The 15,091-nt window shown below is 43.3% G+C and overlaps 1 protein-coding gene across 1 annotated transcript; it reads right to left on the minus strand.

Moving 5' to 3' along the window:
* Positions 1–291: 291 nt before the first annotated feature.
* spata2 (spermatogenesis associated 2) lies at positions 292–14,855 on the minus strand. The gene is made up of 3 exons (XM_010901102.3): positions 14,749–14,855; positions 12,377–13,244; positions 292–5,565 (listed from the first exon to the last, which is right to left on the minus strand). Exons 2-3 carry the CDS (start codon positions 12,710–12,712, stop codon positions 4,219–4,221), a joined length of 1,683 nt encoding a protein of 560 aa, XP_010899404.1. The 5' UTR covers positions 12,713–13,244; positions 14,749–14,855; the 3' UTR covers positions 292–4,218.
* Positions 14,856–15,091: the final 236 nt, after the last annotated feature.

Genomic DNA, 15,091 nt, shown 5'->3' on the forward strand with positions numbered 1-15,091 from the left:
GTCTGTAGTTTCCCTCTCTAACCGGAAGTTAGAAAACCTGAATCTGGATATGAATCTAAATCAACTGGGATTGGAAAATATCTACAGGATGGTAGATCTCCAGGAACACGGATGGGCAGCAAAGGGTTTTCGGTGCCCATTCTAGAATGGACATAATGCAGTCACCTGTCAATGTCACTAACCCCACGGTCACTATGACAAAAAAAAAAATTAACCAGTCCAGGTTGCTCGTGGCAAGAAACAAACCTTTGCAGTGCAGAATCCCCAAAAAAGTTCACAAAACACATTGGACTATTTTGTAAAAATCTCATTTATTCATTAACATTTTCATAGAGAGAGATTTATATATACTTTTCACTCTTTCCTCTCCCCCTCCCACCTGCAGGGCCGTGTAGTGATGACACACACGTTGTGTGATGATCCTCAGTGTCAATGGGGGGGGGGCAGCGGGCGAAACAGCGGGCGAGGGCATTTCTCGGGAAAGGAGGGAGCGGGGGTAAGGATGAGATACAGAGCATGCCAAGGACAGGTTGGGGTGAGATTTTGAGGGGTTGGGGGAAGGCTATACAAACAAAACCACTACTTTTTGTACTGGTAAGATAACCGCAGAGGGAAGAGGTGATTGATTCCTGTCATATAGGAAGTTACATGTGTTGGAAAAAATAAATACAAATGGTGAATCAGATGGCATACTATTTCCCCAAATAGTGCAACTTTCACAAGAATTAATGCAGACAAAAATGACATACTATAGCTGAAAATAGTGACGTTGTGGATTTGGGACGACCAAATACACACAAACTAGTTTTCAGTGCCTTCCATGAATAAAATTAGAAACATTGACATAACTCCAGACAGCTGAGCGAATACTGAAGTCTGCCTACCAGTTAAAAGCCTCTGAGGACTGACAATTGAGTAGCCCTTATCGCACACCAGGTAATACAGTGATTCACCTATAGAATTTAAACTACAACACAACTAGAACAAGCTGAATTCAGAGAAAAGTTATTTAGGGGCCAGCAACCATATCTGGTGCTCTTCTTCAGTAATCCACCATTCTACTCCACAAACAGTAGCTAAATAAGGCAAGTTAATCCAAAGACATGTTCTTTTAGTTAAACCCTATCAAATTGTGACTATGGCATCAAATCTGCCTAGCTCAATTTTGAAATGGGCTTACTAGTTCTTCATTTGGCATTTTGATTGGTTTTGCACAATAGCTCCAAGTTCCTGTCTCCCCTTGACCAACTATAGGTTCCTAAAGAACAAATACATTTTAAAGAATTCACTTAAAATCTTGTGGTCGAAGGGTTATGGTCGGCAACTCTTCAGTGACCTTGATTTTTCTTGTCTACTGTGAGGCCAACTTTTGTTCAGTCATATTCACTGTAGAGTCCGCAATATATTTACTGTCCTTTTGGTTCCTGAAATGTTAAACATGTTGCCAGCCAGGCAATGTAAATATATGTTTCACTGCACAGACGCTGTGTCTGTCTGACTGAATCACACACTATATAGGTGAGAACAAAATGGAGATCATCTCACCTGGCATTATCAGAACCTTGGTGATAGTACTTGGGGGAAAGGAGACCATTTCTAAGAATTAGAACATGTCAATTAGGCTTTATCTCTCTGGCCCTTTAAGAGACATCACTAGAGAAAGAAGAGGTCAAAGGCAAATTGCACTGCTCCCTAAGGCCACTCTGGAAAGACCTTTCAACCCAATCAAAAAAGAAGCACCCTTCCTACAGGTAAAAACAAATCTAATTCATTTTTCCACAGCATTCCCAAAGTAACATAAGTCACTTCAGCAATTACATCAATGTATGATTTTTAACCATTTTGGAAAAAGGCTTCATTAAAACTGACTCTATTACAACCTAAAAGGTTGCTCAGAATAATAGATCATATACACTTTCTTGTAAATCACACCCTGGACCACGCAAACTACACACTTTGATGGAATTTAGAAAACAGCCTACCTATTCAGACCCCATCACAGCTATAACTGCCTTTCCTAGTTCTGAATGGCCTAAAACGCTGTGCCTCCTGGACATGAGCGGTTATAGACCAACAGCGAAGCTGGCTCACAAGTAACAGGTTATGCAGAGTAAATCACTGGGGTTTTAGGTTCACATGCGATGGCTTTTGATGAATGTGCCCCAGAATGACACATGCTGCCCTATTGACACCACCAAGTGGCTCAGATCTCTGTGATTGAAGAGGACCCTCCACTAAAATCATCTGGTAAGTCATTGCAGCACATATGAATAGCAGGAATCAATGTAAATGCACATCAGCACATGCCTAGTGTGCTGATATGTATTGCTAGGTGCGTTCTTTCTTACCGAAGACTACTCTGTAAATCGTGGGTCATTCCATTAAAGCACAGAATGCTTGGAGTAGCAGCCGAGGCAGACTTCAGACATGGCCCATGTCTTCTGTCCAGCCAACATCCCAGGGACGATCTTAAATGCATACACTACTGCTCTTCGCAAGCTGTTCTGCTCATTTTGAGGAGATGACGAGGGAGGAGGCAGAGTATGAAATTTAGATCTTCCACATAATGCTTTTGTGCATACGGCATGACAACAATATTTATCAAATTTTACTAAAGCACGTTACATAGATCCAGGACCGGGCTTAGTGTCTAAGACTAGAGGTTGATATGAAACAGTGCATAGATGCTGATAACAATCACCCTTTTTCTCTAGCTGGAGGTGTTGAATAATGTAAGGCAGCAGTGACCAATTGGGTTCACCGGTCAGAAACAATTCCCATTTTTGGCCTGTGTTGTCTCCATTTCTGACCTATAACATGACATCTCCAAGTCACTTTGTTAAACTGTGATACCTCAGACGGAGAGCTGAGGCTTTGACATGACTGGATTCACTGACAGTCCTTAGTTCATGGTGTGACGTTTGCCCACAGGCAGGCCGACGATTAGCTGAGCTGAACTCACCCCTGGACTATGTGCACTGCAGAATCCCTTTATACATATCAGGTAGACAGACTGAGGTGTTTCAGGTAATGCATGCTGTCTCACGTAAGGCCAGATTGTCCACCCGGAATTTGAAGGGGAATCTGTTCCTGGACAGGAGACATCTACCTGGGATGTTTAAATGTCAGTGTGAGAATGACCCTAGCCACGCATCTACTCAGGGAACTTGACTGTATGGTCCCGGGGCTGTCCCCGGCTTAACACTTCAAAACAACAGCCCCCTCCAAAAGAAACTGGGTGAGTAATCAGTGTGATAACACTTTGAACTAGAGGAATGAGGGGAATATGAAAGTGACATGGGTGGACAGAAAACTGGATAATAGCATCTGCTAAATGACAAAAATTTAAAAAATTAAATAATAAAAAAATAGATAAATGACAACAGGTTATCTACCAGTAAGGAGTCCATGGAAAACAACACCTCTCCATGTTCATTTCTAAAGCAGCATGGTAATCTCAGCCATACACTGAAAACATCTGAAGGTACATTTACAAGGCAATGTTTTTTTTGTTTTTTTTAAATATACTATTATGGCATGTGACCATTGTCTCAAAATATCCCTTTAAAGCATCACCTCCCACCTCCCCGAAACCCAAAGACTCTCCCCATACCCCAATCCCCACCCTTCTAACAGTCTCACATCAATCTACAGAATGAAGAACCGTTGAAAATATATATACTATCGAATTCCAGTGTAAGTTTACTGTTCTTGTTAGTTTGTTTCCTCGTCAAAGTTTTAAAAATGTCCTCAAGGAACACCACGCAGCTCCAGAAGTTTCCTCGACACCCAGGGGGATCTCCATGCCTGAGGACCATAGTCATTGTTAGGTGTTATTTGGAGAGCATTTCTTACACCCCCCCCCCCCTTCGTTAGGAGTGGAGGACTAGATTTAAGGAGTCGGGAGGAGCTACGACATCACGTGACTAAGCTACAGCGGGCGGAGACGTACGGAAGAATAGGAACCAATTTAAAAGCCGGAACTTTCACAAGGCAGAGATAGGATGATAATATACTGTACGCGTTCCACAGCCACACCTGAAAGAGAGAACCAACAGAGGGCGTGGGAGAGGAAACGAGGGACAGTGAAAGGTACAAGGGCGGGGTGAGAGACAAGCAAAATAGAAAGGGAGCAGTGAAAGGAGGAGATTGGTGGGGGGGCATGACAAACCACAAAGAAAGAGATCAAGAGAAGACCAACTCCCGCCTGTTCCCAGCTCATCGGTAGACCAGATGTGATATGGTTCCAGACTTGAAGTTGAGCTGGTGGTTGGGGACAAAGCTGTGCTGGGGGTTCTTGCGGGTGCACACGTCTTTAGCATAGAGGCTCATGCATGAGTCACACGACACCTTGGAGCAGTTCACGCAGGTGTGCGACGCGCCCGGCTTGTTGCAGAAGCCACACCGCGATCCGCCCATGCTCGCTCGGTCGCTGTTGGCCGCGGCGCTGACCGACTTGCTGGAAAACAGCTTGGTGGCCATGAGGGGCTTCTCCACCATCTGCGGGTGAGGGTGGGTGTGCTGGTGGGTGAGGGTCAGGGGGTGGGGGTGCATGTGGGGGTGGTTGGCGTGGGTGCTGGAGTACACCGACAGCTTCTCTTTGACGGGCAGGTAACCGTCCAACGGGCGAGGCGATTTCGGGGCGGGGTAGTCCTGCAGGCCACAGCACGGGGAGGGCTCAACGTCGTGACAGGCCGGGCACAGGATCATGTCGCACCGGGGGCAGGAGGTCAGGCTGGCACAGCCCAGGCCACAACCCTGACACTTTGCCACCAGGGAAGAGTGCGCGCCGTGGGCTTTGAGCACCCAGCCGTCCCTGGCATCCCGGGGCTCCCGGGAGGGGGGCCTTGAAGGTGTCTGTCGACCTCCGACGCCGGGCCCGCCTCTCTCCGTGTACAGATCAATCTCATCCAAAGAGGAAAGGTGGTAGGAGGAGTAGGTGTCGGCTGAGGGCGGGGACTGGATAGGGAAGAAGTCGGCTGACGGGCTGTAGGAAGGTGCAGCGGCCACAGAGAACATGGAAGTGGTGTTGGGCCTGATGATCTCGTCCTTCATGTCCTCCTCCGTGTCTACGAAAAGGGGCTCCTTCCTCAGGCTCAGGGAGGCTTTCAGGACAGGCTTGCTGGCCGTGTGCCAATGCCCCGCTCCGTCTGTCACGTCCACCGACTTGGACGGCCGTCCGCTTCTTCTCAGGTGGTGGGGGTGGCCGATGTCCGCCTGCCGCACCGAGAGCCGAGCCATGTCGGCCCCCAGGCTGTCCCGCCGCCGAAGGACCTCAGCGCAGCCGGCCGCATCGTCCCGGCAGCCCCTCCTTTGCTCCAGGGCCTCCAGCTCCGAGGCAGAGCCCCGGGCCAGAGCCACCACCTCTCCAAGGAGTCGACACTCAGCCTGCGCCAAGAAGAGCTCGAAGGCCAGCTGCCGTAAGTGGGCCGGGCCACCGGGGTGGTCACGGACATGGAACTGGAGTTCGTGGTCGCGGGAGTAGCCCATAGAGCGCAAAAGGGAGCGGAGGTCAGCGTCACACAAGGCAGACTGGAGGTGGTAGACATACGGGCCTGTGAAGGTCTGCAAAAGGGGGAGAGATGCAGAGAAGGTTGGGGTTAGAGGAACGGTCCTACTATTCATTTGTACACACTAGCCCAGGGACCAGCACAGCCTTAAGTTGAGGAACACATCGACTCCAGCAGTTAGGGTCCTCTTAAAACAAATACCATTTCACTCAGTTTGAGTGCAAGTTCACTTTAAATATTTTGTGCATTTACATTGCTATGTTCAGCCTTTTAAAACCCAATCTTGATCCTAATGAGGAAACAGAACGTAATTGCCCTTCTGAAATACTCATTTTGAAATGGCCTTTGATTTCAAAAGCAATTATGGTCTGGAAACAAAAATTACAAAATTCTAATTTTGGCTAGCAGACTTTTGGCTAGTCTCATGGCCTGGTGGTAGGAGATGTCAAGGGTCTAAACCTTAAATATAAGTCACAAATCCCAAGTCTGTGCATCAAATGCTTGAATCTTGAGTAATGTCATTAATCTCTATGTGCGAACTCTGAGTCTTGGTGCTTAACTTTTGGTCGTAGACATCAAGTAAAAAAGTAAAATATAGCATATTCCAAGAGGAATTGGATCTGAATGGTTTGCTATCGCTTTTCCTTTCTGTCTGTGTCACTAACATTAACTATACTTCATGCTTTACCGGCTCTAAATAGGTTGTGAACGTCTGTGTAATCAGGGGTAGAGGTATTATGCTAACCAAAACATTTTTGTTTGCGAAATGCTTTGTCAAAAAAAACTAACTGAAAGGGATTTAACCAAAAACCCTGTCACGACACCCTAGACACACCCCAGACTTGTTAAATTATTAAACTTGTTGCCTTTAAAATGGTTAATGATCATGTCCAGATGGAAGGTAGCCAAGCTTTAACATTGCAAAAGGGGTTATGCTTTATACATGTCCAAACTAAGAAAATCCCAGTGAAAATAAGAAAAACAGTGACACATCTTTTCAACAAAACTGGCTATTATGAAGGCACCCTCGCTAAAAAAGAGAGTTGTCAGAATATCCTGCTAATGGGGAATTGCAATAGTTAAGCAAGATGACAAAAGACAGACTGCATTTCCACAGGGAGAGGCAAACGTTGTTTGACTGCAGTGGTTATATATCAAACTCAACACTCTTGGTTTTATTTCATACATCAGCTTCTATTTCTTAGCCAGTTAAAGGGTAGCTAACTAGAAGGTTGGCGACATGTTGGCTACAGTGAAACAAGACATTGGCCTACGCATTGTGTATGATTGGAGGCGGAATCGGAGCAAAGCTTGACTGCCTAACTGCCCACACTCGCCCGCAGCTAACCAGCTGATGTAGGCTGTGTGTAGTGCAAACTTCCCAGTGCTAAACAGAAAGACTGAGTATCTAGGGCTGCTAATATTAACTTCCCTTATCATAGCCTATCCAGGCCAAGCACAAATAGCCAGTAAGTCACAAAAGCAGGTCAGACACCAAGCCACCAATGGTTGAACCTAAGTCAAGTCATTTGTGAAAAATCTGACATAAATACTATAACACAGCTACATGCCCTGTCTGCCACGTGGTATTATAGTGGTCAAATTTGGTCATCTTCCTCTGACAGCGGCTGGTGAAAAGATCTTAAGCGACAAGAAGCTTGGCCGCAGTGATGTCTGCACCGCCCTCTAAAATGCCTTCTGATTGAGGACTGTTCAGTTTTCATACCAAGCAGCAATGCAACCTGTCAAGATGCTCTCGACGTTGCAGCTGTAGAGATCTTTCGAGATCCTGAGGACTTGTGAAATATATTTTCAACCCCCTGGGAGGGGGGGGTCACACACTGTTCACAACTGTCTGTGTGCATTGAGCATGTTAGTTTGTTCATGTCGACACAAAGGAACCTCTACCCTTGTTGATGCAATTCACTTTTTGCACAAAATACACCTTACATGGGACAATATTGAAACATTCGGTTTAATCAACTTTCATAAAGGAATTTCATTCCTTATTTGATTCTCGCTTTCATTGTCTGTATACGTTTTAGTGTTGTGATAATCCTCCGCTCAACTTTTTCGTCTTCCTTATGTTAAGGTAGAGACGGTTACCATAGAACCACTCGGTGACCTACCTCAACCCTGTCTCCTCGGTGGGGATGCAAATAACTATTTTGAGAAGCAGAAATGACCAAAATCGAAGAAAATAGATTCATGAATAAAGTAAGTAATGTTAAAGTTCATTGATAAGCAAATCATTGTTGTGATATTTTACAAATAGCTACAGTGTCTTGTTCATCAATGATCAGTCATTAGGAAGTTTGACTGTCACAAGAGAGCATAATAAACTAAGCCAGCAACTCCAGCATAGGTACTTCATAGAAAACAAAAGGGATGGTGTAAAGGATCGTAGCACAAAGACACATACTATACCAATGGTAGCATGCTACTGATTATAAGTTAGTAGCTGCTAACCAAAATTGAGGTTTAACAAAACCAGCTACCTGCTACAGTAACGTAACGCCAGCACAAAAACAAAATCCCTATAATTCAATAAATTGAGAAGAATCAGGGGTGCATTTTTCTCTATGTTTCCATGACACTTGTCGCACACCATCAAATCAGAAATATGGTTATGCTTAGTTAGCATGCTTAACTGTAAACCAATTCTACGCACACAAGTAGCCCATATAGTCCCAGATACTCCCACTAAGCGCAAACCAGACAGGATGGCGTATTGCTGCAGAATGTTGTGGTAGCCATTGAAGGTGATGTTGAGGTGTGTCTGTTACTTGAACACTGTGAGGCAATTATTTGGGCTGCAATCTGAAGTGCAGTTAATTGTCAATCTCTGAGGCTTGTAAGCTCATATTAACTCTTCCTCTGCAGCACAGGTAACACAGAGTCTTCCTTTCCGGGTGTGGTGCTCATGACAGCCAGTTTCATCAAAGCGCTTGATTATTTTTGCGACTCTTTCTTTCTTTGCGACTGAAACTTTGCTCCGGACTGACTGACCTTTAAGTCTTAAAGTAATGATGGACTGTCGTTTCTCGGCTTATCTGTGCTGTTTTTGGCATAATATGGACTACAATACAGACATAACGATAGTAGTCTTATACCAATCCTACCTTCTCACTACACAACTTACTGGCTGAAATGCATTAAGGTGACTACCTCATGAAACTGGTTGAGAATAGAGAGTGTGTGCAATGCTGTCAAAGGCAAATGGTTGCAACTTCAAAGAATCTATAAAACATCAGTATTATTCTACAATGCAGGAAAAAGTAAAGATAAAGAAATATCCTTGAATGAGCAGTTGTGTCAAAACTTTTGACTGGTACTGTGCGTGTATATAATAAGTGCTTCATCTTACAGACTCAACTAATTGATAATCCATTGACAGCTTCTTTTTTATCATCATAATTACTGATTATTTGTTGCAGCCCTACTAGTTGCCATTGTTAATTAACAATGGCCAACAGTGGGCGCGGCTACACAATCATGGGTAAACAAGGAGTACAGGAAGGGCCTGAAAACACATCACTGAGAGGCCTCACTACAAGGAGTAATGTGGAAAATATATTTCCGGCTACCCGTACCATAGGTGCGTGGCCCAGCCGCAACTGGGAGGTGTTCGGTCCCAGGGTCCCGAGCTTAGTGATGAGCTTGGGGGGTATTATGTGGTTGAGCCCTAAGCAGTTGTTGGAGAACACTATCCTCACACAAGTATTCCTTTTGTCTGGATGGGACAGTGCAGGACATGGAGGGGGTTGTATGCGGATCTGTTAGGGCAGTATGCAAACTGGAATGGGTCCAGAGTATGAGTGTGCTGGTGTGAGACAGTGGTGTGTTCAATACACTAAACCAACCATTTTGATTGCAAATCATTAATTCTGTTGGACAAATCTGGGTAGGGACTACCCTCACCACATTTAATTATAAACCATAGCAGCTATAGAGATATCTACTGACCTTGTAATCCATTTTGGTCATGTTTTAATCAGAAGCAATGAGCTGGTGTAAAATAAGAGTTACTTCTTTTTTTATGTTTCTTTTCTACTCCAGTGTTAGGAATACTGTGGTGATATGGTATGTCAAAACGTTTGAAGTGTGGGCAGCTGCATACATTGTATTCAATGACTAACAATGACAGTCTTCTGTTGACTACATTTTCATCAAAATTAATTAGTGTTAAGACCTGGAGAGGATGTAATGTAGCAAATGTTATAAGGCTTGGACAATAGCTCCCAAGGAACTAGTTTGAGCTTATGTTGTGTTGTCATCTAGGGCACCTTTGAAGGGTATAAGTTCCTTTGGAATGTTTAATAGTGCTATAAAATGTGATCTCGTTTATCTTCTAAATCAATGACTTGGATACACGACAGGGCTTTTCATCTTTAAATATATGAATGCAAAACTGCTAATTGGCCAGCTCATTCTTTGGACCACCGACTGGCCAGCTCATAATTCTTAAGGCCACCTATTGGCCAGGTCATCAAACTTGTGGAACTTGAATGTTTGTTACGGGCACAAAAGGTGACACACAGAGGTGAAAATGGCAATTAAAGTCATGAATAGTCAATGAGTTTGTTAGCTCTCACGTGGATGCACTGAGCAGGCTACATACTGAGCCATGGGAAGCAGAAAATAACTGTCAAAAGACCTGTGTAACAAGGTAATGGAACTTTATAAAGATGGAAAATAATATAAAAAGATATCCAAAGCCTTGCCAACACCAGTCAGTACTGTTCAATCACTTATTAAGAAGCGGAAAATTCAGGAATCTCTTGATACCAAGCCAAGGTCAAATAGACCAAGGAAGATATCAACCAAAACTGCCAGAAGAATTGATCGGGATACCAAGAAAAACTCACAGGAAACCTCAGGAAATACAGGCTGCTCTGTAAAGAGAGTGTGGTTGTTTCAAGGAGCACAATATGATGAACATAATACCAGAATACCAGTGAACAGAATACCATCCCAACTGTGAAGCATGGTGGTGGCTCACTGATGTTTTGTGGGTGTGTGAGCTCTAAAGGCACATGGAATCTTGTGAAAATTGATGGCAAGATGAATGCAGCATGTTATCAGATCTTCCACACAAATACTGGCAGACAATCTTCTGCATGAAAGCTGACCATGGGACGCTTTTGGACTTTCCAGCACAACAATGACCCTAAGCACAAGGCCAAGTTGACCCTACAGTGGTTACAGCAGAAAAAGGGGAAGGTTCTGGAATGGCCATCACAGTTTCCTGACCTTAATATCATCGAGCCACTCTGGGGAGATCTCAAACGTGCGGTTCATGCAAGACAACCAAAGACTTTGCATGACCTGGAGGCATTTTGCCAAGACAAATGGGCAGCTATACCACCTGCAAGAATTCCGGACCTCAGACAACTATTACAAAAGACTGCACGCTGTCATTGATGCTAAAGGGGGCAATACACAGTATTAAGAACTAAGGGTATGCAGACTTTTGAAAAGGGGTCAGTTCATGTGTCTACCTTAAAGAATGTCAACAATAACTTCTATAAAAGCCTAAATAATACATCACTGAACAGGCAAACAAAATGAGATAATATAGAAGCTGCTGGGAATTGGATATGACATTAATATCCATCACAATGCTAAAAAGGACAGTGACAGTAAAAGAGAGAACCGATTAAAGATCCTTGAAGAATGCTGGCTTAAAGAAACATTTCAGGATGATCCCATGTAAGGCTCCTACTGTAAAATGTATTTTTAATTAATACGTTTCAGAATGTTTATCCAGCAACACAAACGTGAGCATTAAAAATGCCATTATTGTGCACATCATGCCAATTCATATCAGGTGCACAATTGCACTGCAAATGTTGGTCTTTGCATACAGACCTTAACTAACTTGCCAAAAATGTCCTTTCAAACATAGCATATACTTTTTAACCAGCTAGGTTTTAGCTTTGTTCTGATAATATTAGCTTGACTGACCCAGATTGTTAGTTGACTAGACACCACTTTAAAAAAATATATATTTACACAAGACATTTGTGAAGAACATCATTTCATTTTTTAACAATTATAACATAACCAAACATTATTGTAATTGGAACTCTTAAAGTCTTCAACTTTGAATACACTATGTGGTCATAATTCTAATTATTCAGCCCAATAAAATATCCTATATTTTAAATAATCTTCTCTATTTTTCAACAAAGACCAACTATAATCTTAACCCCAATGCGATGCCACTTTTAAAATTGGCATTGTCAGTAAAACTATCTGCACCCAGTATAATTTGACCTACATTTATTACACAATGTTAGAGGTATGGAAACACACTTAAGCCAATGTATCAGCATTGTTGTGAGAAAAGTTGACATTTTAAACGAAATGATTCTGTTGCTTGAGAAAGCAAGTTTAAGAATGTTGAACGTGCAAACAAAACTGAAATAACTCATATGGTCTGGGTTGCTTCCTTAACATCATATCTTCATAACTAATATTGGGAGACCACTGAAAGTGGACAGAGACAGGCCCTTAATGAGTCATTTATAAAAGCCACAACATATGATTTTGCATTCTTTCTACATTTGCTAAAAATAATGCAACTTTCTACACATACTGCTCAAATAAATTCTGCAATAAGACATTTAGATATATTTTTTAAACCACATGGTTTATTCAGGAAAATATAATTTATATTTTTTAAAGTTTAGGTTGCAAGTAAATGATTACATTATGTCCACAACATTAGCTGGGTCTGAGTTAACAGATTAATTTCTAAATATGTAATTTTCAATGGGCTCTTCAAGTACACAGCTAAGTATTCTTAAAAAATAATAGTAAAATGAATTGTGTGAAAAGACCCTTAGGCAGCAGGTACAGACCTTGATGCATCGGAACTCTTTCTTCCAAGGGAAGAGCAGCAGGTTGGTGCAGACTGTCTCTAAGGTGTGGAAGGCTCTCTCCAGGCCCCGCAGACTGCAGCCTCTCAGGCAGCGCATAGCGTTCTCCACCACCTCATAGAAGCGCACCATCCGGAACCTCTGGCCCGGGTCCGGCTGGTAGGCCCCAAGCAGGGCTGTGGCCGCGGAGAGTAGGGCCTCGCTGCCGGCCTCAGGAGCGCCTCCCCCAGGGCCCGCGTTGCCCCCACCGTCCTCCAGCCGCCTCTCCAGGCATGCAACGTACCTCCGGAACAGGTCCTCTTGCAGTTTAGCATCCATTGGCAGTGCGGCAGTGAACTGCTCAGCCGTGACGCCCCTCCCTCGCTCCCTCACTCATGCCCCGGACCGGGACGACGCGCTCAGCGGCCCCCCTACGCCGCCATCTCAGGTCACACGTGAACACACACAAAAGGATTCCGCGGAGGATGTTGAGAAACGCACAAGAATGCGCCCCTGGTTGGATTCAGGAAGCCGTCACCATTCTTTAGATGACAAGAGGGTGTTGGTGTAATTTTACTGTTTCCTGATTTAGGCTAACTGGGATGGCTAGGCTTTTGCCTGTAGGACCACACTTGCGCATTTCTGGTTATTGTTTTAGCTGACAGTCCATGTGGGTTCACCAGGACAAATGAGGACAAATAAGCAGAAGCAAGATGGGGCTAGTAGTTGGTGATCAAAGGTCTAGTGGTCCAGAGTTGAATCCAGTGGTGTAGGCTCTGCCATGTCATTTAAACCAAAGTAGTGAGTTCAAGGTCACTATGCAGAGAAGAGTAAGATAATGATGGTTTGCATTTTCTGAACCAACTCCAAGCTGCAACAACAAGGAAGGATATGGTGTTGGGTATACACACAAAAACACTCATAACCTACACATAAACACATGTTTGACTGTGCCAATAATGACAATGTTTTGAGCTTGGGACATCCCAATCAGCTCTGCGTTCATTCAAGCAACAAAAATAATGCATTGCAATGCTGACATCATCAGGTGATTCAGAAGCAGCAGCAGTCAAAATGTTCCAAACATGCAAAATGGCCAATTGAAACAAATGGGTTGAAGAGCACAGGGAGGGAGTGTAACGTTAAGATAATTTGTGTGTGGGAATAGGAATATGTGAGTGACACACCACCCACTCTGCTATTGACACTTAACTCTGCAACTGACTCTGTAAAACGTAGGATGAATGAGAACGAGTGCCTCGCATACATATAGACAGAATTGCACTCGCATCCACCTCGCACGAATGATCGAGGAATAAAAAAGAACTAGCTCCAAACGCAGTTGGCAAGCTACATGTTGTATCTCTGAAAGATAACCATTTGCAAGTGCAGAATGTTATTGTTTTAAAAAATAAATGTAATATTATTTTACGTTCTATTTCAAGCAATCCTCTTAAATCTGCATATAACAGCAATATCCTTTTGACATTCACATTTGGGCTTGCGTCAGTGAACGATTCAGCTATATCGTAGCTACATATTGGCTTTCCATCAATTTAGCCTTTCAATTTCTTTTAAATAAGTAGCTTAATTAGATCATGTAACTTACATGCAGCAATGTCGAAATTTAAGGCAAAAGCGATTCCTACATTTTGTTGGAAAGGGATATCAGCCAATCACTGCAACTGACCTGGATGCGGTGACGACGTTAGACATTTACTTACTGTACCTACTGTAGACGTGTAGTTAACAGAGCTAGTTGGCTAGCGAACATAGTTTCCTGAACAAACTCCAGCGAATATTAATTTGAACAATTTAGTTAGCTAACTATGAAACACCATGTCTTGCTAATTTGCGATTCTGAAGGCAAAAGGGACGGGGCTACGCGTCGGAGATAGTATTCCGCCATGCAAGCTCGTTAGCTATCTGGCTAGCATCTGAAAATACATAACCAGTTGGGGTAGTTAGCTAGCTATGGAAGTATGTTCGAATGCCACCGCCAGCTAACTACAGTACTATTAAAATTAGGTACCATATGAAAGATAACGGGATACAACGACCTAAATCATAATCATCAAGGTACGCAGTTTAAGTGGCGTTTACACGCCAGACCTGGCAAGTCGTAATGCTAATGAACGCTAGCCACAGAATACAGTAGTTAGCTGTGGCATGGGCCCCCAGTCCACGGCAAGAGAACGCCCATCTCTGCGAAGCTAGCTTTCTCGCTTACCATCGCATGATAAGGTTTTATTTATTTAAATCCCCACATATGTCAAGACAATCAATTAATATGTTAGCTATACACATTCATACTTCCTGCTGTTGTAAAAACCTGTTTTATCATAACGACATGCCACTAACATTCTACACCTTACCTTTTCCGTTTTACTGCTGGAAATCCCCCATCACCTCATTGCGCAAGCGCGCGGTTCTGACAGTTCGTCAGTATCAGCTGGCGCACACGTGCACTTTGTGGAGAGGGGATTGGTCATGTTATGAACGCGCTTGGAAATTGTGTTTAGAACAGTTCGCTAATAGTAATGTTACCTTTGCAATTTTTGTGAAATGTATGCATGCTCTGATTATACAAGCATTACATCAATATCAACATAATGTTTGTTTTTTTATAACCGCAATCTTTCCATGTAAATGAACTAAATAGTTTCAGTAAATCATTTGATTTTATATATTAAATGTAAATGTTCATAATCAAAATGT

This window comes from Esox lucius, chromosome 12, assembly GCF_011004845.1.
Source record: "Esox lucius isolate fEsoLuc1 chromosome 12, fEsoLuc1.pri, whole genome shotgun sequence".
Taxonomy (NCBI): Eukaryota; Metazoa; Chordata; class Actinopteri; order Esociformes; family Esocidae; genus Esox; species Esox lucius.